This window comes from Callorhinus ursinus, unplaced genomic scaffold, assembly GCF_003265705.2.
Source record: "Callorhinus ursinus isolate GAN/ISIS: 27379988/994484 unplaced genomic scaffold, GSC_fseal_2.0 scaffold18, whole genome shotgun sequence".
Taxonomy (NCBI): domain Eukaryota; kingdom Metazoa; phylum Chordata; class Mammalia; order Carnivora; family Otariidae; genus Callorhinus; species Callorhinus ursinus.
In genome coordinates, this window is record NW_027397080.1 from 763599 (window position 1) to 789771 (window position 26173).

A 26173-nucleotide genomic window follows, 5' to 3' on the forward strand; every position below is an offset into this window, starting at 1 on the left:
TATATATATATATATATATATATATATATATATATATATATATACACATACACACACACACACACACACACACACACATACACACACCACATCTTCTTTATCCATTCATCTGTCAATGGACATCTTGGCTCTTTCCACAGTTTGGCTATTGTGGACACTGCTGCTATAAACATCGGGGTGCATGTACCCCTTTGGATCCCTATATTTGTATCCAAAGGTCAATTCTTAAGTGTTCATCTTACATAACCTGTCAGCAGCAGCTTTTAGCATACTTTCTTCTTGTTGCTTTGGAAACACCACTCTCTTCTGGTTTTCCTCCAACCTCACTGACTGCTCCTTTCCAGTTTTCTTTATCAATGGATTCTCCTTACCTCCTAACCAGTAAACACTCAAGTGCCCCAGGGCTAGACTCACTCACTCACCAGGTCAGTGCCGCTCAAACCAGCTGTGGTGAAGAAGCATGTGAAAATTTTAATCTACCACAAACCACTGCAAGATACAATAAATATGAAATAATAGAAAAATTGGGGCGCGTGGGTGGCTCAGTTGTTGGGCGTCTGCCTTCAGCTCGGGTCGTGATCCCAGAGTCGTCGGATCGAGTCCCATGTGGGGCTCCCTGCTCAGCGGGAAGCCTGTTTCTCCCTCTCCCATTCCCCTTGCTTGTGTTCCCTCTCTCGCTGTTTCTCTCTCTGTCAAATAAATAAAATCTTAAAAAAAAAACAGAAATAACAGAAAAATGATCAAATGCTTGAATGTTACAACAATGTCAGTTGGTTACTCTAAATTTCTGTACTTAACTCATGGGAAACTGGTAACAAACAGTTCGATAGCCACCACCAGTCAGCTGACCACACTTGAGTAGCATTTTAGTAGTTTATTTCTCCAATCTCATAACTTTGAATTTCATTTATGTGTTGTCAATCTCCAAATATATATCTCCAGATCAGATTTCACCCTTGATCCCCAGTTCATATATACAATTATCTTTTCAACACTCCTTCTCAGATGTCAAACAAGCACCAAAGTCCTGATTCCTCCAACAACTCCCACTCCTGCCCCTCCCAAGAACAAAAAACAACAGAAAACAACCCTGTGCTAATCACATACTCCCCATCTTGCTCAATAAATGGCAATCATATTCACCTAGCTATTCAGTCCTAAAACCTTGTAGTCACAACCAATTCCTTGATTTCTTTCATATACCAAAATTAACTATCAAGAAATATTGTCTGCTCTCCTTTCAAAATATATCCAGAACTCAACCATTTCTTACCACCTCAGCTGCTACCACCTTGTCTAAGCTACCACCACCTTGACTAATTTTTGTAATGGTTTCCTCACATACTTCTCTGCTTTCACTTCTGCTCTCCCTACACTCTGAGCAAGAAGTGACTTTGTTAAAACCTAAGGCAACTCTCTATTCCACAGAGAAAGAAAAGTTGTTTCAACAAATGGAGCTGGGACAACAGCTATCCACATTCAGAAGAATGAAATCGAATCCTCACCTTAAATCACATATAAAAATTAACTAATAATGAATCAAAGACCAAAAGTAAGAGCTAAAACCATAAAATTCTTAAAAAGAAATAGAGGTAAATCATCAGAACAGTGTTCTATGTTTTCTCAGATTCTGTATTTGCCTATTGGCTTTTTTTTTTTCCAAGTAATTTCTACACCCAATGTGGGGCTTGAACTCACAACACCCAAATCAAGCAAGCTCGACTGAGCCAGCCAGGCACCCCCTATTTGGCACTTATTAATCAGAGGGCCAAACTAAAAGCCAAACTTATTTGTACTCCCCTGCAATCCAGTTTTTGTGAATGTGCAAAAATCCTATTAACAAACCTTCTAAACAAACCTGAGTCCATACTCCCAACCTCTATCAAACTGTAACACATCAAGCCAATATTTCCCCTGCCCTGTATCACTCAGGGCCAAGTACCAGACAACTAAAAATCACCTCTACAGCCCAGAACCTGCCAATGTTATTCAAAGTAGCCAGCTGGGTACCTTGCCCTGCCTTGCCTTTCCTATACAAACCCCAATAAAGGACTCTGGCTTAGGCTTTCCTCCTCCTCCTTTCTGCCTCCTGACTAAACCTGGTGCTTTCCTCATGTGGCCTGGATGGCATGGCATACCCCTTTCTGCTGGGGAAATTTTAAGTAATAAATTTTTCTTTCAATAGCATTAGTCTCTCTGTGTCATTATTTAGTTACCTTTACATATTAAGGCCTAGGAACAAAAAGACCTTGAATTAGGCAATGGTTCCTTAGATGTGATATCAAAAGCACAACCAAAGAAAAAGCAGATAAACTGGACTTCATCAAAATTACAAACTTCTATGCATCAGAGGTCACTATCATGAAAGTCAAACAACTACCCACAGAATGGAAGAAAATATTTGCAAATCATGTATCTGATAAGGGTCTAGCATACATATATAAACTACTCTTATAATTCAACAATAAAAAGACAAATACCTCAAATAAAAAATGGGCAAAGGACTTGAATAAACATTTCTCCAAAGAAGATATGCAAATAGCCAACAGGTACATGAAAAGATACTCTACAGGGGCACCTGGATAGCTCAGTTGGTTAAGCTTCCAGGTCTTGATTTCGGCTCAGGTTGTGATCACAGGGTCATGAGATCGGAGCCCTGCATTGGGCTCCATAATCAGCAGGGAGTCAGCTTGAAATTCTCTCTCTCTCCCTCTGCCCCTCCCCCTACTCATGTATACACTTCTCTCCGTCAAATAAATAAATAAATCTTAAAAAAAAAAAAAAGGTGCCTCAATGACTGAGCATCTGCCTTCAGCTCAGCTCATGATCCCAGGGTCCTAGGATGGAGCCCTGCATTGGGTTCCCTGCTCAGAGGGGAGCCTACTTCTCCCTCTCCTCCCTGCTTGTGCTCTCTCTCGTTATCTGTTGCTATCTCTGTCTCTCTCTCAAATAAATAAATAAAATCTTTAAAAAAAAAAGGAGGGAAGAAAAACTATTACATCATTATATCATTAGTTATTAGAGAAAAGCAAATCAAAACCACAATGAGAAATAAATTCAGCAAAGTTGCAGGATATAACACCAACACACAAAAGTCAGTTGCATTTCTATATACTAACAGTGAACAATCCAAAAAAGAATTTAAAAAACAAGTCCATTTAGAATAATATTACAAAGAATAAAAATTTAGGAATAAGTTCAACTAAGGAGGTGAAAGACCTATACACTGAAAACTATGAAACATTTCTGAAAGAAATTAAAGACTTAAATAAATGGGAAAATATCCTATGTTCAAACATTGGAACTTAGTCAATCTGATAATATTACCCAAATTGATCTACAGATTTAATACAACCCCTAGCAAAATCCCAACGACATTTTTACAGAAATATAAGAATCACAAGAAATCCTAAATAACCAAAATAATCTTGAAGAACAGAGGTTGATACCTTCCTAATTCAAAACTTACCACAAAGACACAGTAATCAAAACAGTGCAGTACTAGTATAAGGACAGACATTTAGATCAATGGAATAGAATACAGAGTCCCAAAATAAATGTTCATATATATGGTCAAATATTTTTGACAAGGGTGCCAAGACCATCAAATGGGGTAAAGACAGTCTTTCTAACAAATGATTCTAGGGACACTAGACACTCATATGCAAAAGAATGAAGTTTGACAATTATCTTATACCATAAACAACAATTAACTCAAAATGGATCAAAAATCTAAAACAATAAAATTCTTGGGGTGCCTGGGTGGCTCAGTCATTAAGCATCTGCCTTCAGCTCAGGTCATGATCCCAGGGTCCTGGGATCGCGCTCCCTGCTCAGCGGGAAGCCTGCTTCTCCCTCTCCCACTCCCCCTGCTTGTGTTCCCTCTCTTGCTGTGTCTCTCTGTCAAATAAATAAAATCTTAAAAAAAAAAAAAAACTATAAAATTCTTAGAAAAAAATACCTGGAAGATACCTTTCTGACACTGGATCTGGCAATGATTTCTTGGATATGACACCAAAAGCACAGGCAACAAAGAAAAAATAAATCAATTGGACTTCATGAAAATTAACATCTTTTGTGTATCAAAGACATTATCAAGGGAGTGAAAATGCAAATGCAACCCAAAGAATGGAAGAAAATATATGCAAATCATTTATCTGATAAGAGTTTAATATCCAAAAAAGCTTTTAAAAAGGGAGGGGGGAAACGCCTGGTTGGCTCAGTCTGTTGAGCATCTGTCTTCAGCTCAGGTCATAATCCCAGGGTCCGGGAATCGAGTCCCTCATTGGGCTCCTTGCTCAGCAGGGAGCCTGCTTCTCCCTCTGCTTGTGCTCTCTCTTTCTCTAACAAATAAATAAATATACCTTTTCTATGAGGAACTATATGCCAGCAAATTAGATAACCTGGAAGAAATGGATGCATTCCTAGAGATGTATCAACTACCAAAACTGAACCAGGAAGAAATAGAAAACCTGAACAGACCTATAACCACTAAGGAAATTGAAGCAGTCATCAAAAATCTCCCAAAAAACAAAAGCCCAGGGCCAGATGGCTTCCCAGGGGAATTCTACCACACATTTAAAGAACAATTAATACCTATTCTTCTGAAACTATTCCAAAAAATAGAAATAAAGGAAAACTTCCAAACCCGTTTTATGAGGCCACCATTACCTTGATCCCCAAACCAAAGACCCCATCAAAAAGGAGAATTACAGACCAATATCCTTGATGAACATGGATGCAAAAATTCTTACCAAAATACTAGCCAATAGGATCCAAGAGTACATTAAAAGGATTATTCACCACCAAGTGGGATTTATCCCTGGGCTGCAAGCTTGGTTCAACATCCGCAAATCAATCAATGTGATACAATATATTAATAAAAGAAAGAACAAGAACCATATGATCCTCTCAATAGATGCAGAAAAAGCATTTGACAAAGTACAGCATCCTTTCTTGATCAAAACTCTTCAGAGTATAGGGATAGAGGGTACATAACTCAATATCATAAAAGCCATCTATGAAAAACCCACAGCGAGTATCACTCTCAATGGGGATAAACTGAGAGCTTTCCCCCTAAGGTCAGGAACGTGGCAGGGATGTCCAATATCACTACTGCTATTCAACATAGTATTAGAAGTCCTAGCCACAGCAATCAGACAACAAAAAGAAATCAAAGGCATCCAAATCGGCAAAGAAGTAGTCAAACTCTCACTCATTCCAGATGATATGATACTTTATGTGGAAAACCCAAAAGACTCCACCCCAAAACGGCTAGAACTCATATAGGAATTCAGTAAAGTGGCAGGATATAAAATCAATGCACAGAAATCAGTGGCATTCCTATACACCAACAACAAGACAGAAGAAAGAGAAATTAAGGAGTCAATACCATTTACAAGTGCACCCAAAACCATAAGATACCTAGGAATAAATCTAACCAAAGAGGCAAAGAATCTGTACTCAGAAAACTATAAAATACTCATGAAAGAAATTGAGGAAGATACAAAAAAATGGAAAAATGTTCCATACTCATGGACTGGAAGAACAAATATTGTGAAGATGTCAATGCTACCTAGAGCAATCTCCACATTCAATGCAATTCCTATCAAAATACCATCCACTTTTTTCAAAGAAATGGAACAAATAATCCCAAATTTGTATGTAACCAGAAAAGACCCCGAATAGCCAAAGGAATGTTGAAAAAGAAAACCAAAGCTGGTGGCATCACAATTCCGGACTTCCAGCTCTATTACAAAGCTGTCATCATCAAGACAGTATGGTACTGGCACAAAAACAGACACATAGATCAGTGGAACAGAATAGAGAGCCCAGAAATGGACCCTCAACTCTATGGTCAACTAATCTTCAACAAAGCAGGAAAGAATGTCCAATGGAAAAGACAGTCTCTTCAACAAACGGTGTTGGGAAAATTGGACAGCCACATGCAGAAGGATAAAACTGGACCATTTCCTTACACCACACACAAAAATAGACTCAAAATGGTTGAAAGACCTAAATGTGAGACAGGAGTCCATCAAAATCCTTGAGGAGAACACAGGCAGCAACCTCTTCGACCTCAGCTGCAGCAACTTCTTCCTAGAAACATCGCCAAAGGCAAGGAAAGCAAGGGCAAAAATGAACTACTGGGACTTCATCAAGATAAAAAACTTTTGCACAACAAAAGAAACATTCAACAAAACCAAAAGACAACCAACAGAATGGGAGAAGATATTTGCAAATGACATATCAGATAAAGGGCTAGTATCCAAAATCTATAAAGAACTTATGAAACTCAACACCCAAAGAATAAATGATCCAATCAAGAAATGGGCAGAAGACATGAACAGACATTTTTCCAAAGAAGATATCCAAATGGCCAAGAGACACATGAAAAAGTGCTCAACATCGCTCAGCATCAGAGAAATCCAAATCCAAACCTCAATGAGATACCACCTCACACCAGTCAGAATGGCTAAAATTAACAAGTCAGGAAATGACAGATGTTGGCAGGGATGCAGAGAAAGGGGAACACTCCTACACTGTTGGTGGGAACACAAGGTGGTGCAGCCACTCTGGAAATCAGTATGGAGGTTCCTCAAAAAGTTGAAAATAGAGCTACCGTACAATCCAGCAACTGCACTACTGGGTATTTACCCCAAAGATACAAATGTAGGGACCCAAAGGGGTACATGCTCCCCGATGTTTATAGCAGCAATGTCCACAATAGCCAAACTGTGGAAAGAGCCAAGATGTCCATTGACAGACGAATGGATAAAGAAGATGTGGTGTGTGTGTGTATGTACACACACACACACACACACACACACACACACACACTGGAATATTATGCAGCCATCAAGAGGAATGAGATCTTGCCATTTGCAACGACGTGGATGGAACTGGAGGGTATAATGCTGAGCGAAATAAGTCAATCAGAGAAAGACATGTATCATATGACCTCAATGATATGAGGAATTCTTAATCTCAGGAAACAAACTGAGGGTTGCTGGAGCGGTGGGGGGTGGGAGGGATGGGGTGGTTGGGTGATAGACATTGGGGAGGGTATGTGCTATGGTGAGCGCTGTGTAAGACTGTTGAATCACAGATCTGTACCTCTGAAACAAATAATACATTATATGTTTAAAAAAAAAAAAGAAGAAGATAACAGGAGGGGAAGAATGAAGGGGGGAAAATCGGAGTGGGAGACGAACCATGAGAGATGATGGACTCTGAAAAACAAACTGAGGGTTCTAGAGGGGAAGGGGTGGGGGGGATGGGTTAGCCTGGTGATGGGTATTAAAGAGGGCACGTTCTGCATGGAGCACTGGGTGTTATACCCAAACAATGAATCATGGATCACTACATCAAAAACTAATGATGTAATGTATGGTGCTTAACATAACATAATAATAAAAATAAAATAAATTAATGTAAAAAAATAATAAATCGGGCGCCTGGGTGGCTTAGTCGTTAAGCATCTGCCTTCGGCTCAGGTCATGATCCCGGGGTCCTGGGATCGAGCCCCACATCAGGCTCTCTGCTCCACAGGAAGCCTGCTTCTCCCTCTCCCACTCCCCCTGCTTGTGTTCCTTCTCTCACTGAGTCTCTCTCTGTCAAATAAATAAAATCTTTAAAAAAATAATAATAATAATAAATCATTTTTTAAAAAAGAGTTTAATATCCAGAATATATAAAAAACTCCTACAACTAAACACTAAAAATAAACAACCCAATTCAAAAATGGGCGAAGAAAGTGATTTCTCCAAAGGTTTACAAATGACCAGCAAGCACATGAAAAGATGCTCAACATCACTAGTAATTAGGAAAATGCAAATTAAAGCCATAATGAAATACCACTTCACACTTATGAAGATGACTATTATTTTAAAAATGGAAAATAACAAGTGTTGGCTAGGATGTGGAGAAATTGGAACCTTCATGTATTGCTGGTTGGAATGTAAAATGGTGCAGCTGCCGTAGAAAGCAGTATGGTGGTTCCTCAGGAAGTTACACAGAGAATTACCACATGATCCAGAAACTCCCCTTCCTGGTATCTACCTGAATTAAGTGAAAGCAGGGACTCAAACAGATACTTGTACACCCATGTTCACAGCAGCATTATTCACAATAGCCAAAAGTGGAAGCAATCCAAATGTTCATCAACAGATAATAGATAAACAAAATGTGATACATACATACAATGCAATATTATTTAACCTTGAAAAGGAACGAAGTATGACAAAAACTAAAACATGGATGAATCTCTAAAAAATTATGTTAGGCAAAAGAAGCCAGACACAAGAGGCCACATATTATGTCATTCCAATTAAATGTAACGTTCAGAATAGGCAAATCTATTAAGAAACAAAGTAGATTTGTTGGTTACCAGGGACTAGAAGGAATGCAGAATGCAGAATGAATGCTAGCAAGTAGGGGTTTTCTTTTCAGGTGATGAAGATATTCTGAATTAAGATAGTGGTAATTCCTATAAAACCCTGTGAACTGTATACTCTTAAATGGTAATTATATGATATGTGGATTATATCTCAATAAAACTAACTGCCCTTTTCCAAAAAACAAAAACAAAGCAAAACAAAACAAAAACTAGGACAGATCACATCTTTCTCTGCTTAAAACCACCCACTGACTTTCTGTCCCAATCAGTGTAAAATACAAAAATCTCTTCTGTAGCCTACAACTACAAAATGCAGCCTCTGGCTCATATTCTTTGATGCCCCACCGCCCCCGCACCAACCCCAACACCACTTTTCACTCACCAACAGCCACCCTGGCCTCCTTGCTGTCCTCCAACATGCCAAGCATGTTTCTACCTCAGAACCTTGGCACATGCTATATCCTCTACATGGAATGCTCTTGCCCAATATATATCAACATTGCTCATTCCAGACTCTTTCTGGTCTCTGCTCAAATGTCACCTTAATGAAAATATTCCTAGACAACACAATTTAAAATTTCAACCTCTGCTCCACAAAACATATACCATCTATCTCTTATCTGGCTTTTTCCTCATAGCACTCAATACCCTACAACACACTTGATATATGTTTCTGTGTGTCTGTCTCTCTTGAATAGAAGCTCCATAAGAGTAGAAACTTTGCTTAAACACTACTTCATCTCCAGTATCTATCTTAGTGCCTGCACATAATAAAAACTTAATATATGAAGAATGAATTTAAACAAATGAACAAATGAATAGAAGCAAAAAGACAAAGAGAAATACAGTAACTCATTTTACAAAGAAAACACCTAGTAAAGGGTATTGGCAAGATTCAGGCCCAGGTCTGCCTGACTGTCAAATCCAAGCTCTTCATTTCTATGGTATACTTTACTTCCAATTTTGGAGACATTAGAGGGATTACTTGTTAAGTGGAAGAGTGTGTACTTTGTAAAATGCCAATATATTACATCTAAAAATCCATTTTTTTTAGTTTCTATTCATTTTAATGCAACTATCATATTACATGGAAAAGCGTAACAATTGACAGCCTCCAAAATTACTGAACTTCATTTATTTTATATTGCTCAGCTACTTTCAAAATTATGCTTATTAAATGAACCTCTCTCTTTCAAAAGACACCAAACTAGCTGCAACCCCCAAATTTCTCTGCACCCATAAAATACACTAGAGAGAATATGCCAAAGGAAAGGAGGCTTTACACCTGGAATGGGCATATAGTAGCATCTGCTCTTCAAGAGCCATTCTGGGACAGAGACAAACAGGGACAGAAGTACAACACCCCCTTCTCCTTCCAACCAAGACTCAGAAGACAATTTTTTTTTTAAAGTAATCTCCATGCCCAACGTGGGGCTTGAACTCACGACCCCAAGATCAAGAGTTTCATGCTCTACTGACTGAGCCAGCCAGGCATCCCAAGATGATTATAATAACCTTTAAAACTTCTGAACTATGGGGCACCTGGGTGGCTCAGTCGGTTAGACAGTTAAGGGTCTGACTCTTGGTTTCAGTTCAGATCATGATCTCAGGGCTATGGGATCAGCCTGCATCTGGCTTCTCAGGCTTCAGCTCTGCACCCTTAGCGCAGAATCTGCTGGAGATTCTTTCCCCCCTCATTCTCCCTCCCCCTGTGCTCATCCCCCAGCTCGTGCACGTGCTCGCGCTCTCTCTCTCAAATAAATTAATTAAATCTTAAAAAACAAAAAAATTTCCAGACTAGTCTACAAGGACCAGAAACAATGGAGCAAATGGCTAAGTCACTTGTTTTATTAACATCAGTTTCTCCACACTTACTACAAACTTTTAAGTATTAATTAAACTTACTCAAACCTCTTAGGTTGTGTTGTTTATACCTTCCTGGCTTCTTTACTGCAAATGCTAAGCTATGCTTTGCTTCCTACAAAGTCTTCCTACAAAGTCTTCTTACATACTTCCTACAAAGTCTTGCCCAGCACTGTGCAAAAGAGGTACCATGAAGCTTCAATTATTTGGGGAGATAACTAAGCACAGACATGAGGTAAGCCCATCCCCTTGTTTTGTAAGTGAGATAATTCAGTCCCAGAAATTATAGTTCCTGTTGACATATAACGTATTAGTGGCAAAGCCTAGATTAATATCCAGAATTCCCAGCTTCCTTCCAGAATAAAACTTTTCTACTCCTCCAATATTAAAGATTAAAAAAAAAAAAAACATTGTTTGCACTGAGGTACTTCCGGCTTACTTAATGATAAATCCTCAAAATAGAAGGTTATGTCTAATTTAATCTTATAGCCTCAAAACCTAGATTGGTACCCAACACACAATAGATAGTAGGGTGCATTTACTGAATGATCAATTGTTTAAATGTGAGTTACTTTATTAAAAGGTATTTATTTCTGATTCTAATTAAATATTTTAAGGAAGTTATAGTAAGCCTAACTTTAGATATCACTAAAACGACCAAGATATTCCTAAGGGTAAAACTAAAATGACCCCCAATTCCTCTAATTTCAAATAATAATCATTTTCCCAGGATATCCTTCCTTCTCCTCAGCAAACTCCATTCATTGGAGGCATACACTCCTAGAAGAAGCTTCCTGCCTCAGTCCTTAATTCATTTCACCTAATCTTAAGCAAAGAGCAAATCTTAGAGAACTTCCAATAAGAGGAAGCAAAAGAAAAAATGCCAGAAATAACAGAATAGTGACCAAGTACAGGGGTGCCTGGCCAGCTCAGTCAGTAAAGCATGTGACTCTTGATCTCAGGGTTGTGAGTTTGAGGCCCATGTTGGGTGCAGAGATTACTTAAAATCTTTAAATATATGTATTTGCTGAACAAGATGCTGAAAAGCCACTCCTTTTCAGTTTTGTATACATACTTAGTAGAGATCACTCCATTAAGAGTTCTGGTAGCACCTCTGCCCAGTTTTTAGAAGACTCGGGCCCTTATTCCTACCCTGAATCCAAATTTGGTGCTGCCCTTGCCCCCAAACTGTCAGAAAACTTGGCCTCGGGCGCCTGGGTAGCTCAGATGGTTAAGCATCTGCCTTCAGCTCAGGTCATGATCCCAGGATCCTGGGATCGAGTCCCACATCGGGCTCCCTGCTCAGCGGGGAGCCTGCTTCTCCCTCTGCCTCTCTCTCTCTCTCTCACGAATAAATAAATAAAATCTTAAAAAAGAAAAGAAAAGAAAAGAAAACTTGGCCTCTCCCTAGTACCATGTTATGGGACAGATAAAGATGCTAATGAGTTTCAACTTGAACATTCCCAAAAAGCTTAATTCTGTTTAAAAAATAAAAAATAAATTTAAAAAAAGAACACTTGGTAAATCCCAAAGCACAAGTATAAAACTGTGATGGGTACTTAAGCAGCAGCTTTTCTTCAAATGCTAGGCAAGAACCGAGACAGAGACGGGGACTGGGGGGTGAGAAGGGGTGGGGGAAAGGGGAGGATCTGACCTAGCAAGAGAAACTGGCCAAACTAGCAAGAGAAATTGGCCGGCCCACCGGGTTCCCTGGCCCAGATAAGAGTTGGGGGGCAGGGCGGGGGGGGGGGGGGGAAAAAATGGAACTCCTCCAAATAATACTGACAACGGTCCCCAGGAGGAATTCCTAAGCTAATATTCATAATCATAATCATAATAATCATCAACTTACAAGCTGCCTCTTCTTGGAAGGCTCAACTCCTTCTGAAAAACAAAGCACAAACACAGTTACACAGAAATAAGGACACATCTGGTCCTACAGGTCTGCATTAAATGTCCTACAGCATTATCTCAACAATGGCAAAAACTAAATATTTCCAAACAATAACCTCTTCCCTTATCGTTTAAATTCAGTGAAATAAAGAGCAGTCAGGTTAACTACCACCTCTTTATTCTTCCTTCCCAAAAGGAATGTCTCACAGACTACTTGCAGCATTTTCCCCACTAGATGGAACCATCTCACCAGTGGATATTATCCCAGATACCCATTGGGCTAGCCATTAACTTGATGAATTGTAAAGGATTCACCCATCACTAAGAGTCAGGGATATGAAAGGAACAACATGGAATTTTTTTTTAATTAGGAAACATTTTAGACAAAGAAGTATAGAAAATAATATAACAAAGAGATGACTATAGACACCACTGGTGTGAGAACAGTTGGGCCTCTGTGACTTGCTTTCAAAATTTATCAAGTCCCACCTCCCACAACTCCCTACTTAACTGGTATGAATTTTTTTTTATCTTTGCCATATGTCTTCATATTTTCTTACGTATATATTCATAAATAATTATTAGTATCATTTCATGTTTTTAAATTATTTAAAATATTTGTATGTATTTTAAATTATTTATTTAAAATATGTATTCATCTGCTGACTTCAATGTTATAACTGGGAGATTCACCCACGTCGATATTTTTCACTTTTGTTCATTAGTCCACTTTATAAATTTATTTTGTCACTTATTTATAATATTTATTTATCCATTCTCCAGGAAACATAATTTTTTTTGCACGTTTTTCTTCTCCATCAAAACAATGCTCCTATAAATAGCTTGTACTTGATTCTTCATGCACATTATAAAAAGTTTCTTGGAAATATATATTTAGATTTAACCTCCCCCTCCAATGCTTCCAAAATTGATTCCAACCACAGGCTTTCCCCATCTCAGGTGATGGTTATTTCTATTCTTCTGGTTGTTTAGACCAAAACATCTGGATTCCTCTGTTATTCATATCCATCATATCCTAACCATCAGGAATTCTTTTTTATTTTATATTTTTATTTTTTATCATTAAAATTTCATAATTATCAAGAGTTTTGTCACAATCCATCATTTTTTCCCTTTTCTCTCTACTGAAGTATTTTATTTTTTCAAATTTTTATTTAAATTCTAGTTAGTTAACATACAATGCAATACTGGTTTCAGGAGTAGAATTCAGTGATTCATCACTTACCTATAACATCCAATGCTCATCATAAGAAGTGTCCATCACCCTTCCAGTCCATCTCCCACCCACGTCCCTCCATCAACTCTCAGTTGGTTCTCTATCATTAAGAGTCTCTTATTTGTTTCCCTTTCTCTTCCCCCCCCATATGTTCATATGCTTTGTTTCTTAAATTCCACATATGAGTAAAATCATACCATCCATCAAGAATTCTTAATGGCTCTAGCTTTAAAATATATCCATGATACAACCATTTTTCAGACATATCTCCACAATGTATATATACATACAACCTCTTAAACAAAAACTTTGGATTTAGTCATATTTAGATATTGGAATTGGGGGGGTGGGTATTAAAATAACAGCACATACATGTTATATTATGTAACAATATATCATATAACTACTTCAAAAAAGACTGTGGCAGCAAAATCCATTAAAATTTCTGTAACAAAATACATAATAGTCACAATAAAGTCTAAAGAATCTCAATTCAATTTTGTCATCTGAAGAGTTAAAGTTAGGGAAAAGCCTCTTGGTTTCTGCTATTGGATTCTAAGCCACCATGGTCTCTCCCTGGCTTCTCAACCATCTCTTAACTGGTACCCCATTCCTGTTTCTACCTTTATCCCTTTATAGTCTATTCTCAACCTAACAGTGTTCCTTTTAAAGGTCAGTTAGATCATAACACTCCTGCTCAAAACCCTCGAATGGATCCCTGATTAACTCACAAGTGAAAGTCAAAATCCACATAAAGACCTAGAAGGGTGACCCACCACCCCTTCCCAGTATCTCTCTGACCTTCTCTCTCCCTTGTACACTTTAGCCCAGACATACTGGACTCTATTATTCATCAAACACATCCAGCATTCTACTACCTTCACTAATCTGTGCATTCTACCTATAATGCTGCTCTTCCCCCAAATATTTCCTTAACTCCCTAACAGCCTTCAAAAATCTTGGCTCAATTTTTACCTGAGCATGAAGTCTACTACCCTGATAGCCCTACATAATATTGCAACTTACTTTACACCCCATCACCCTCTTATCCTGCTATAACTTTTTTTAATGTATCACCAATATACTTTCAATATATTTATCACTAACATGCTATATAATTTACTTATTATGTTTATTGCCCATTTTCTATCCTCACCCACTAGAATCCAAGCTCCATGAGGGCAAGGATCTCAGTATGTTTTATTTACTAATGCATCTGAATGACTTAGAACAGTGACTGGCATTATAGTAGACGCTCAAAAAAATAATTGTTGAACACATATTCTCCAATACTTGGTATTTTCAGACTTTTTAATTTTATTTATTTTTTTTAAAGAAAGCTTTCCCTTCTATTTTTTTTAAATATTTTATTTATTTATTTGACAGTGAGAGAGAACAAGTAGGGGGAGTGGCAGGCAGAGGGAGAGGGAGAAGCAGGCTCCCCTCTGAGAGGGCAGGCCAATGTGAGGCTCAATCCCAGGACCCTGGGATCATGACCTGAGCCGAAGGCAGACCCTTAACTGACTAAGCCACCCAAGTGCCCCAACTTTTTAATTTTTAAAGACTATATTTATTTATTTGAGAGAGAGAGTGCATGTGCATGAGCAGGGGGGAGGGGCAGAGGAGGAAGGAGAGGGAGAGAGAATACAAGTAGACTCCGCACTGAGCACAGAGCCAAACACAGAGCCAATCCCATGACCCTAAGATCATGACCTGAACTGAAACCAAGAGTCGGACGCCTAACTGACTGAGCCACCCAGGCACCCCATACTTTTTAATTTTTACCAATCTATCAGCTCTGATCATAGTACGGTTTTCAATTTTTCAATTTTTTTTAAGATTTTATTTTTAAGTAATCTCTACATCCCAACATGGGGGCTCGAACCCACAACCCCGAGATCAAAAGTCACATGCTCTACCAACTGAACCAGCCAAGCAACCCTGATCATATATTCCTATAATTATTAGTGAAGTTAAGCAAGGTTTCATATGTTTGTTGACCACTAGAGTTTCCTCAATGGTGAACTGCCTATTTATACCCTGGCCCATTTTTCTATTAGATTTCCTTTTTTTTTTTTTAATTGAATTGTAAGATATATTCTGGATAATAATTATTTATAAGTTAAAGTCATTGAAAATGTTTTCTCAGTCTTATCTTTTTATTTTATTTTTTTTACTTTTATTTTTAATGGAGTCATCAAAAGGTTTATTTTTTTTATGTAGTCAAACTTATCAATCTTTCCTTGTATTATTTTTTATATGTAAGAAATATATCTCTAACACACAGACACATGAATGTATTTGCTTATATTTTCTTCTAAAAGATTTGTAGGTTTAATTTTCACACACAGTTTGTTAATATACCTGGAACTTATTTTTCAAATGGAGGGAGATAGGAATCCTATTATATTTTTTTCTATACATATGATTGGTTATCCCAGGTCATTTGTTAAATGATGTGCAAATTCAGTGCAATATTAAGTTTCCATAAATGCACAGGTGTCTCTCTTGACTATATTCTGTTCCAGTGTACTGTCAGCCCCTGTGCCAATACCACACTGTTTAATTGGTACAGCTTGACAATAAATCTTGATATTTGTAAGGCAAGTCCATTCACATTGTTATTACTCTTGAAAATTATGAGAGCTAATCTTGGGGCTTTGCTCCTCCATATAAATGTTAGAATCAACTTGTAGATAAAAACTTTGACACTGCACTGGATCCAGCATTGATCTGGAGATAAGTGACATATTTATAACACAGACAATTACTATACAAGAACATGGTATACCCAATCCATTTATTTAGGTCTTCTTTAATATGTTTTAATAAAGTTTGATAATTTTTCAAATAAAGATTACACAAATATTTTTGTTAGATTTATTTCTAAATACACTATATTTTCTTGCTGCCATTAAATCATATTTTTTAAACACATTTGCCAAGAGTTGTAGTTCATTACACTCCTCCCAATATAGTATGAAAATTTTCAGACACAGAAAACAGAAAAATTTAAAAACCTGTACAGCAAACATCTATATACCTACAACCCAGAGTGTTCAATTGTTAACATTTCACAATACAGGCATGCCTTGTTTTAATGCACTTCACTTTATTGTTCCTCATAGATACTGCCTTTTTTTTTTAACATATTGAAGGTTTGTGGCAATCCTACATCAAGTGTATCAGCAACATTTTTGCAACAGCATTTGCTCACTTCATGTGTCTCTGTCACATTTTGGTAATTCTCAAAAATTTCAAACTTTTACATTATTATTACATTTGCTATGGTGATCTGTGATCAGTGATCTTTGATGTTACTGTTGTAATTGTTTTGGGGTGCCACGAACCTTGCCCATACAAGATGGCAAACTTAACTGATAAATATTGTGTTTGTTCTATCTGCTCCACTGACTAGCCCTTCTCCTCATCTCTTTCTCTCTCCTCTAGTCTCCCTACAATATTGAAATTAGGCCAGTTAATAACCCCACAATGGCCTCTACGTGTTCAAGTGAGAGGAAGAGCTGCACGTCTCTCACTTTAAATCAAAAGCTAGAAATGATTAAGCTTAGTGAGGAAGGCTTTTCAAAAGTCAAAACAGGCCAAAAGCTAGGTAGGCCTCCTGCACCAAATAGCCAAGTTGTGAATGCAAAGAAAAAGGTCTTGAAGGAAATTTAAAATGTAACTCCAGTGAACACATGAATGATAAGAAAAGCAGAACAGCCTTATTGCTGATATGGAGAAAGTTTGAGTGGTCTGGATAGAAGATCCAACCAGCCACAGCATTCCCTAATCCAGAGCAAGGCCCTAACTCTCTTCGTTTCCATGAAAGCTAAGAAAGGTGAAGAAGCTGCAGAAGAAAAGTATGAAGCTAGCAAAAGTAGGTTCATTAAGCTGTAGGGAAAGAAGCCATCTCCTTAACATAAAAACGTAAGGTGAAGCATCAAGAGCTGATGTAGAAGCTACAGTAAGTTGTCCAGAAGATCTAGTTAAAATAATTAATGAAGGTGGCTACACTAAACAACAGATTTTTAAAGTAAATGAAACAGCTTCATTTTGGAAGAAGATACCATCTGGGACTTCCCTAACTAGAGAGGTCAAGGCATTAAAGCTTCAAAGGACAGGCTGACTCTCTTGTTAAGAGGCTAATCCAACTGGTGAATTAAGTTGAAGTCCACGCTCATTTACCATTCTAAAAATCCTAGGGCCCTTAAGAATTATACTAAATCTACTCTGCTTGTGCTCTATCAATGAAACAACAAAGCCTGGATGACAGCACATCTGTTTATAGCATGGTTTACTGAATAGTTTAAGCCCACTGTTGAGACCGGCTCAGAAAAAAAAAAGACTCCTTTCAAAATATCACTGCTCATTGACAATGCATCTGGTCACCCAAGAGCTCTGATGAAGATGTACAAGATTAATGTTTTCATGCCTGTTAACACAACAACCATTCTGTTGCCCATGGATCAAGGAGTAATTTTGACTTTCAAGTATTATTATTTAAGAGACACATTCTGTAAGGCTTTAGCTGCCATAGGTAGTGATTCCTCTGATGGATCTGTGCAAAGCAAATGGAAAACCTTCCGGAAAGGATTCACCATTCTAGAGGCCATAAAAAACATTCATGATTCATGAGAGGCGGTCAAAATATTAACATAAACAGGAGTTTGAAAGAAGTTGATTCCAACCCTCAAGGGTGACTTTGAGGAGTTTAAGACTTCAGTGGAAGAAGTAACTGCAGATGGGGTGTAAATAGCAAGAAAACTAGAATTACAAGTGGAGCTTGAAGGTGTAACTGATTTGCCACAATCTCATGATAACCCTTGAACGGATGAGGAGTTACTTCTTATGGATGAACAAAGAAAGTGGTTTCTTGGGATGGAATCTACTCCTGGTGAGGATGCTGTGAAGAATGTTGAAACGATAACAAAGGATTCAGAAATATCACATAAACTTAGTTGATAAAGCAGTGGCAGAGTTTGAGAGGATTGACTCCAATTTTGAAAGAAGTTCTGTGCATAAAATACTATCAAACCACATGTCACACTATTCATGAAGTCATCCATGAAAGGAAGAGAGTCAATGTGGCAACTTCACTGTTCTCTTTTTTAAGAAACTGCCACAACCATCCCAACCTTCAGCAACCACCATCCTGATCAGTCAGCAGCCATTAACATCAATGTAAGACCTTCCACCAGCAAAAATATTATGACTGCTGAAAGCCCAGAGGGTGGCTAGTATTTTTTAGCAATAAAGTATTTTTTAATTAAGGTATGTAGTTTTTTTTTTTAGACAGAATGCTATTGCTCACTTAATAGACTATAGTATAGTGTAAACATAACTTATATGCATTGGAAAACCAAAAACTTCATTTGACTTGCTTTATTGCAATATTTGCTTTATCATGGTGGTCTGGAACTGAACCCACAATATCTCCAAGGTATGCCTATATTTGCTTTATCACATAGTTAGCTACTCATCCATTTTTAAAAAACAAAATGCATCTTCAAGTAGACTACAGACATCAGTAGACACAAGTATGTCTACCATTACCCAGAATTCAGCATTTATTTACAATGCTTTCATGTAATAAATATTTATCTATATATCCATATATCTATCTCCAACATGAAAGCATATATGTATAATTAATATATGTATTAATTAATCTTAAGTGTGCCAGATGATAAGTTTAATAAATGGAAAAACTCAGATAACCCAAATCCCTACCAAAATATAGAAGATGTCCATCAATCCAGAGTTCCATCATATCTTTTTTTGGTAAATTCCCAACAAACCACTATTCCCTCACCCAGGTAAATACTATTCCCATTTTTCCACCATGGATTAGTTTTGCATGCTCCAGAACTTCATATAAATGGAACAAGTATAAACCTTTGTATATAAAACGTCTTGCACTCAGCACAGCATTTTAGAAATTCATCCATATGTTACATGAAATAGTAGCAAAATCTAATCATATGAATATACCGCAGTTTATTTATCTTTTCTCCTACTAATGGATATTTGGGTTATTTCCAGTTTTGAGCTATTAACATTCCTGTACAAGTCTTTTAATAGGCCTATGTTTCATCTCTCTTGGGTAAATACCTAAGAATGGGATTACTAGGTTATAGGATAGGTATATATTTATTTTTATAAGAAACTACCAGATCAGCAGTTGAGTCGTTGCTTTGGCCAGACCAGGACGTGTGGCCCGCTGCACCCGTTCTTTGCGCCCCGTCGCTCCCGCCCGCCTGCAGGATGGCAGATCTACTACTCGGACAAGTACTTTGACGAGCACTACAGGTACCAGCATGTCATGTTACCCAGAGAACTTTCCAAACAAGTCCCAAAAACCCATCTGATGTCTGAAGAGAAGTGGAGGAGACTTGGTGTCCAACAGAGTCTAGACTGGGTTCATTACATGATCCATGAGCCAGAACCACATATTCACAACAAACTCCCTTTCCTGTGTAGCAAATGTACTGTTACTGATGGTCTGGGCATTATGGTGTTTTAGCTCCACTCATTCACACTTGAGTGTGAGTCTATCTTAAGGTCTGAAGCCAAGGGGGAAATCAGTGTGTATGCAGCTATGGTACACCTATGAAACTAACGTATTTCACTCCCCTCGTTCCATTAAATTCACATGTCATCACCCTGAGAATAGGTTTCAGTGATGCAGTATTTACATTATACAATATTAAGGAACATGGAAAAGAGCACACAATATAAACTTCATGTTATGGTTCAGTAACACATAACTTATGTGACCTGGAATTTCACCTCCCTCTAAGGCTTAGATAAATGTTTATAAAGGTCAAATAAAATAATGTATACGAAAGTATTTTATTCTATAAATTGTGACACAAGTGACAGATGAGCTGTTCTCATGTGAGTCTGACGGAATAGTAAAGACAGCTTGATGATACACTAACAGGATATTTCCACACGGTATAAAAACTCAGGGCTCAGGGCACCTGGGTGGCTCAGTTGGTTGAGCGACTGCCTTCGGCTCAGGTCATGATCCTGGAGTCCCGGGATCGAGTTCCGCATCGGGCTCCCTGCTCGGCGGGAAGCCTGCTTCTCCCTCTGAACCCCCCCCCTCATGCTCACTCTCTCTCTCACTCTCTCTCTCAAATAAATGAATAAATAAAATCTTTAAAAAAAAAAAACAAAACTCAGGGCTCAGAGTCAAAAAATTTTTAAACACAGTTCTACTACTTACTTTGCTCATAAATCTTGGTCAGCGATTATACCTTCCTAAATCTCATTTTTCTTTTCCGCATACCTGCAATAAAAATACCTACTTTGCAGGGTGCTTGGGTGGCTCAGTGGGTTAAGCGCCTGACCCTTGGTTTTGCCTCAGGTCATGATCTCAGGGTGGTTCCATCATCCCGTGAGGGGCTTTGAGCTCCGTGCAGAGTCCACTTGGAATTCTCTCTCTCTATTCCCCCCTCTGCCCCTCCCCTGGCTTGCACACACACGCTCGCTTGCTCTCTAAAATAATTTTTTTTTAAATACCTACTTTGCAAAAAACAAAAACAAAAAACAAAAACCTACTTTGCCTATCTCACAAAGTTAGCCTAAGATTAGAATACAAAAGTACATTTAAGGGGCACCTGGGTGGTGCAGTCAGTTTGGTTTTTTGTGTTTTTTTTTTTTAATTAAATATTTTTGTTTATTTATTTGTCAGACAGAGAGAGGGAGAGAGCTCACAAACAGGGGGAGAAGCAGGCTCCTGACTGAGCAGGGAGCCCGATGTGGGGCTCCACCCCAGGACCCTGGGATTATGACCTGAGCTAAAGGCAAACCAGGTGTCCCTGGGTGGTACAGTCGGTTAAGCGACCAACTCTTGGTTTCTGCTCAGGTCATGATCTCCGGGTTGTGAAACTGAGCCCGCGGAGGGCTCTACACTCAGCGCAGAGTCTGCTCAGGACTCTCTCTCTCTCTCTCCCTCTGCCCCTCCTCCCCCACACACTCGCTCTCTAAAGTAAATAAATAAATCCCTAAAAAATACATTTAAAAACTGAAAGTTTTCAAATGAAAAGATGCTCTACATCATATGTCATCAGGGAAATGCAAATTAAAATAATAATGAGATAGCACTATACACCTTTTATTAAATGCCCCAAATCTGGAACACTGGCAACACCAAACACTGGTGAGGATGTGGGGCAACAGGAACCCTCATATGATATTCTAATGGTGGATGAATGTCATTATACATTTGTCCAAACCCACAGGAGGCACAACACTAAGACTGAACACTAAATTCACCTTGAATGAAATATAATGTGTCAATTTAAGGTTCATCCTTGGCAAAAAAAAAAAAAAAAAGTACTACTCTGGTGAGTGATATTGATAATGGGGGTGTGTGGGGGGACTAGGGGATACATGGGAAATCTCTATACCTTTCTCTCATTTTTGTTGTAAACCTACAACTGCTCTAAAGTCTTAAAAAAAAAAAAAACTATGCCCCTCCCCTCCCCCCCAAGAAAAGCTTAAGGTTTGACAGCCTGGATTATCATTAGTAATAGGAGTTGCATTTTTCTAATTTGACCCACCTGCAGCAAGGTTGTAAAGCTAATGGATAAGGCACTATTCTCCAAAAACTAACTCTATCCCCAAAACTCAAAGATATATTGTTTAAAGTCTCTAAAACTTTATTACAACCATTTTGGTTCTCTGAAATTGACATAGTTTGATACTATCTGCTAAAGATGATATTTCCATATTTTCTTGAACTATAAAGTTGCAAAGAAAGCTGTATATACTAAATTCTAGGGAAAGAACCTTCACTCCCTTTCACTTGTCCACAAAACAAACTTCTAAAGGTATTACATACAAAATGAGATGGCGCTGTTCACATGGGGAATCACTGTCTATGTGTATTATTCATTATTCACAATGACTAAACCCATAAAATATTTCCAAAGAAAAGACAAAGACCAAGTGTCCAAAGGCAATAACTACTACCCCCACAAGTAAATATGCAAGCCAAGAGTCACAAGACTGGTGTTTGTCCTTTACATCAATAGTCACCAGCATGGAGCTGACTGGTGGGTCAAAGCTATCTCTCTGCCTGAGGCAGCTCCCTCTCTGAGCCTCCCTCACACTTTCTAGTTTAAATTCTCACTCATATTCATTCATTCATTCATTCATTCATTCTTCCACTGCCGTAGCAACACTCTTCCTAAAGAAGGAAATTAACAGGCCTCAAGAAACATAACTCGACCTTCCACTCCATTGAGAGGAGAGTTTGAGAGTTAGGTTTTAGAGACAACATTTGAACTAACATATAAAATCAAGGGGGGAGAAAAAAGCATTCTCACCACTGAATGACTAGATATCTCTTTACAGAACTTATACATAAACCAATACAGTGTGACTAACATAAATAACACTGCTTGGGGTGAGGGTAGGAGTGGGGAACATTCTAGGGCCCACTCAGAATCCACTGCTGATGACAATTAACATCCGGTACTTCAGTATCCCACTGGATGAAAGAAGACAACAAATATTTATTAACTACTTATTGAAATACAATATAAATACAGAAAAGTACACATAAGCATAGAACTCAAATTTTCAAACTGAATATAGCAGTGTAGCCAACAGCCAGGATTTAAAAAATGAACATCACCATCAACCTGGAAGTATTCCTGTCACTACCTACACTCTTTCAGTCACTACCTATACTGCCCAAGGAAACCATCATCTTCACTTCTAACTTTATAGATCACTTTTGCTGTTTTGGCATTTTCTTAAATACAATATAAAGTTTATACTATTTTGTGTCTAGCAATTTTATCCAATATATGTTTAATTTGAATCCCAGAAAGCAATAAGTAAATAAAGAAGTTACAAAATTTGAAGATATAATGGCTAAGCAATTTCCAAGATTGGTAATAGAAATGAATACACACTTATAAGAAGCATAATATACCCAAGTGGGCTGAATTTTTTTAAAAATCCAGACCAGGTAGGGCGCCTGGGTGGCTCAGTTGGTTAAACAACTGCCTTCAGCTCAGGTCATGATCCTGGAGTCCCTGGATCGAGTCCCGCATCAGGCTCCTTGCTCAGCAGGGAGTCTGCTTCTCCCTCTGACCCTCCTCCCTCTCATGTGCTCTCTCTCTCATTCTGTCTCAAATAAATAAATAAAATCTAAAAAAAAAAAAAAAAAAAATCCAGACCAGGTAAATGATAGTAATACTGAAAAACACCAAAGACAAAAAAAAAAAAAAAAATCTTAAGAACCAGAGAGTAAGATCCATAAATTTCAAAGGAATGACAATTACAGTGGCAGTGTATCTCTCAATAGCAATAATGGAAATCAAAAGATAGCTGAATATGTACAAAGTTTGAGAGAAGATGACTACCAACATAAAATTGGGGACCTATACAATCTCTCAAGGTCAAAGACATAATAGAGACATTTAAATAAATATGAGTATTTACTAACAACCTACCTATACTAAAGGAATGTCTACATGATATACTTTAAGAAGGAAAATGATCCTAGGAGAAAAGTCTAAGACCCAAGAAAGAATATTGAGCAAGAAAACTAGTAAATGTACATAAATGTCAGTAAGTCTGACTATATAAAATAACAGTAATAAAAATATCTAATTTGTGAAAAAAATTTTTAAACTAAAATACTGTACAAAAGCAACATGTAAGTTTGGAGGAGGTGATGAGAGGGAAGGAGTCCTGTTGTTCAAGAGGGGGTTAAAATTTGAATGTGTTCTAACTCAACAGTAGAATTAGAAAGACCAAGGAAGAAAAACAATCCAAAAAGGTTCTATCAATATTTTTATTTTTTCTTAAGATTTTATTTATTTGAGAGAGAGAGAGAGAGCACGCGAGCAGTGGGAGGGGCAGAGGGAGAGGGAGAAGGAGACTCCCAGGCTCGATCCCAGGACTCTGGGATCATGACCTGAGCCGAAGGCAGACGCTTAACCAACTGAGCCACCCATGTGCCCCTCTACCAATATTTTTAAATGCAAAAAAGGAGCGGTAAGTTATGGAAATGCAGGACATGGAATACAAGAAATAATAGGGTAAAAACAAATTCATATATATCAGCAATCTTAATAAATGTAAATAGACAAATTTACCAGCATAGACAGGAAAAAACAAAAAACCTACTGCATGCCATTTGCAGATAATCCAAAAACAAAATGACACAGGAAGTTTGAAATAAAGTGATAGTTGGCTTTAAAAAAAAAACTAACAAAACATGGGACACCTGGGTGCTCAGCTAGTTAATCATCTGACTCTTGATCTCATATCAGGGTTGTGAGTTCAAGGCCCAAGTCCTGCATTGGGCTCCATGCTCAGCAGAGAGTCTCTTTGAGATTCTTTCCCTCTCCCTCTGTCCCTCCCCAACTCACACACTGGCACATGCACGAATTCTCTCTCTCTCTCTCAAATAAATAAATCTTTAAAAAAATAAAAGAAAAGAAACACAAAGAGGGACATAAGAACAGACTCAACAGATTTTTGTTTGTTTTTTACTTAAATTCAATTAATTAACACATAATGTATTATTTGGTTCAGGGGTACAGGTCTGATTCATTAGTCTTAAAGAATACTCAGTGCTCATTACATCATCTGCCCTCCTTAATGTCCATTACCCAGTTACCCCATCCCTCCAACCCCTCCCTCCAGCAACCTTCTGTTTCCTATGATTAAGAGTCTCTTATGGTTTATCTCCCTCTCTGGTTTCATCTTGTTCCATTTTTTCCTCTCTTCTCCTATAATCCTCTGCTTTGTTTCTTAAATTCCATGTATCGGGGTGCTTGGGTGGCTCAGTTGGTTAAGCAACTGCCTTCAGCTCACGTCATGACCCTGGAGTCCTGGGATCGAGTCCCACATCAAGGTCCTTGCTCAATGGGGAGCCCACTTCTCCCTCTGACCCTCCCCGCCTCGTGCTCTCTCTCTCTCATTCTCTCTCAAATAAATAAAATCTTATAATAAAATAAAATAAATTCCACATATCAGTGAGATATGATAATTGTCTTTCTTTGAACAACTTATTTCCCTTAGCATAATACCACCTAGTTCCATCCATCAACAGAGATTTTTTTAGAAAAGCAAATAATATCAACTTTTTCCTCAATAAACAGACAAAATGGACAAACTCCTATTAATATATCCTACAAACCTTATCAAAACTACCTAAACATGAAATAGGAAGCTTAAATTAAATCCCTTCCATTTAAAAATCTGAATCATACATTATGCCTGCATTGGGTTTATCCCCGAAATTCAAGTGGTTATGCAATAGAAAATTTATAAATGTTATACACCTCAAATAAATTAATGGAGAAAAAACACCATATTCTCAAATGATACAGAAAGGACACATCAAATGGGTACCAACTTATTAAAAGAAAAGCAAAGAATCAAGGCAACAGAGATGTTCAAGACATTAGAAAAAAGGAAAAGAAGAGAACTGAAAGGTAGAAGTTCTTACACTGAAACATAAATGTTGCAAACTCAAATACTTCCATGGACCAGTAAAGTAATAGAATGTATTTCATAAAATCTGAAAAACTATTATTTCAAGAGATGACATTATTTTAGGTATCAGTAAAAAAAATTTTTTTAAGCAAAACAAAAATAACTGCCAATTAATGTATAACACACCATCAGAACATACCACAATTTCAGAGCTGTTAAGTAAAAAGATGTGAGCCTTATAAATGATGAAACACAGGGGCTCCAGGATGGCTCAGTTGATTCAACGTCCAACACCTAATTTCAGCTCA

The 26173-nt window shown here is 37.8% G+C and overlaps 1 protein-coding gene across 5 annotated transcripts in view; it reads right to left on the minus strand.

Annotated features, from left to right (window-relative positions):
* MAST2 (microtubule associated serine/threonine kinase 2) overlaps nt 1–26173 on the minus strand; it is a 215286-nt gene that overhangs the window by 124099 nt on the left and 65014 nt on the right. For 4 of the 5 annotated variants that reach the window (XM_025856596.2, XM_073902678.1, XM_025856595.2 and 1 more), the window contains exon 4: nt 12114–12145. In XM_025856596.2, coding sequence (XP_025712381.1) covers nt 12114–12145 — 32 coding nt within the window. The remainder of the gene's footprint in view (nt 1–12113; nt 12146–26173) is intronic. The other variant, XM_073902677.1, reaches the window with a different exon arrangement.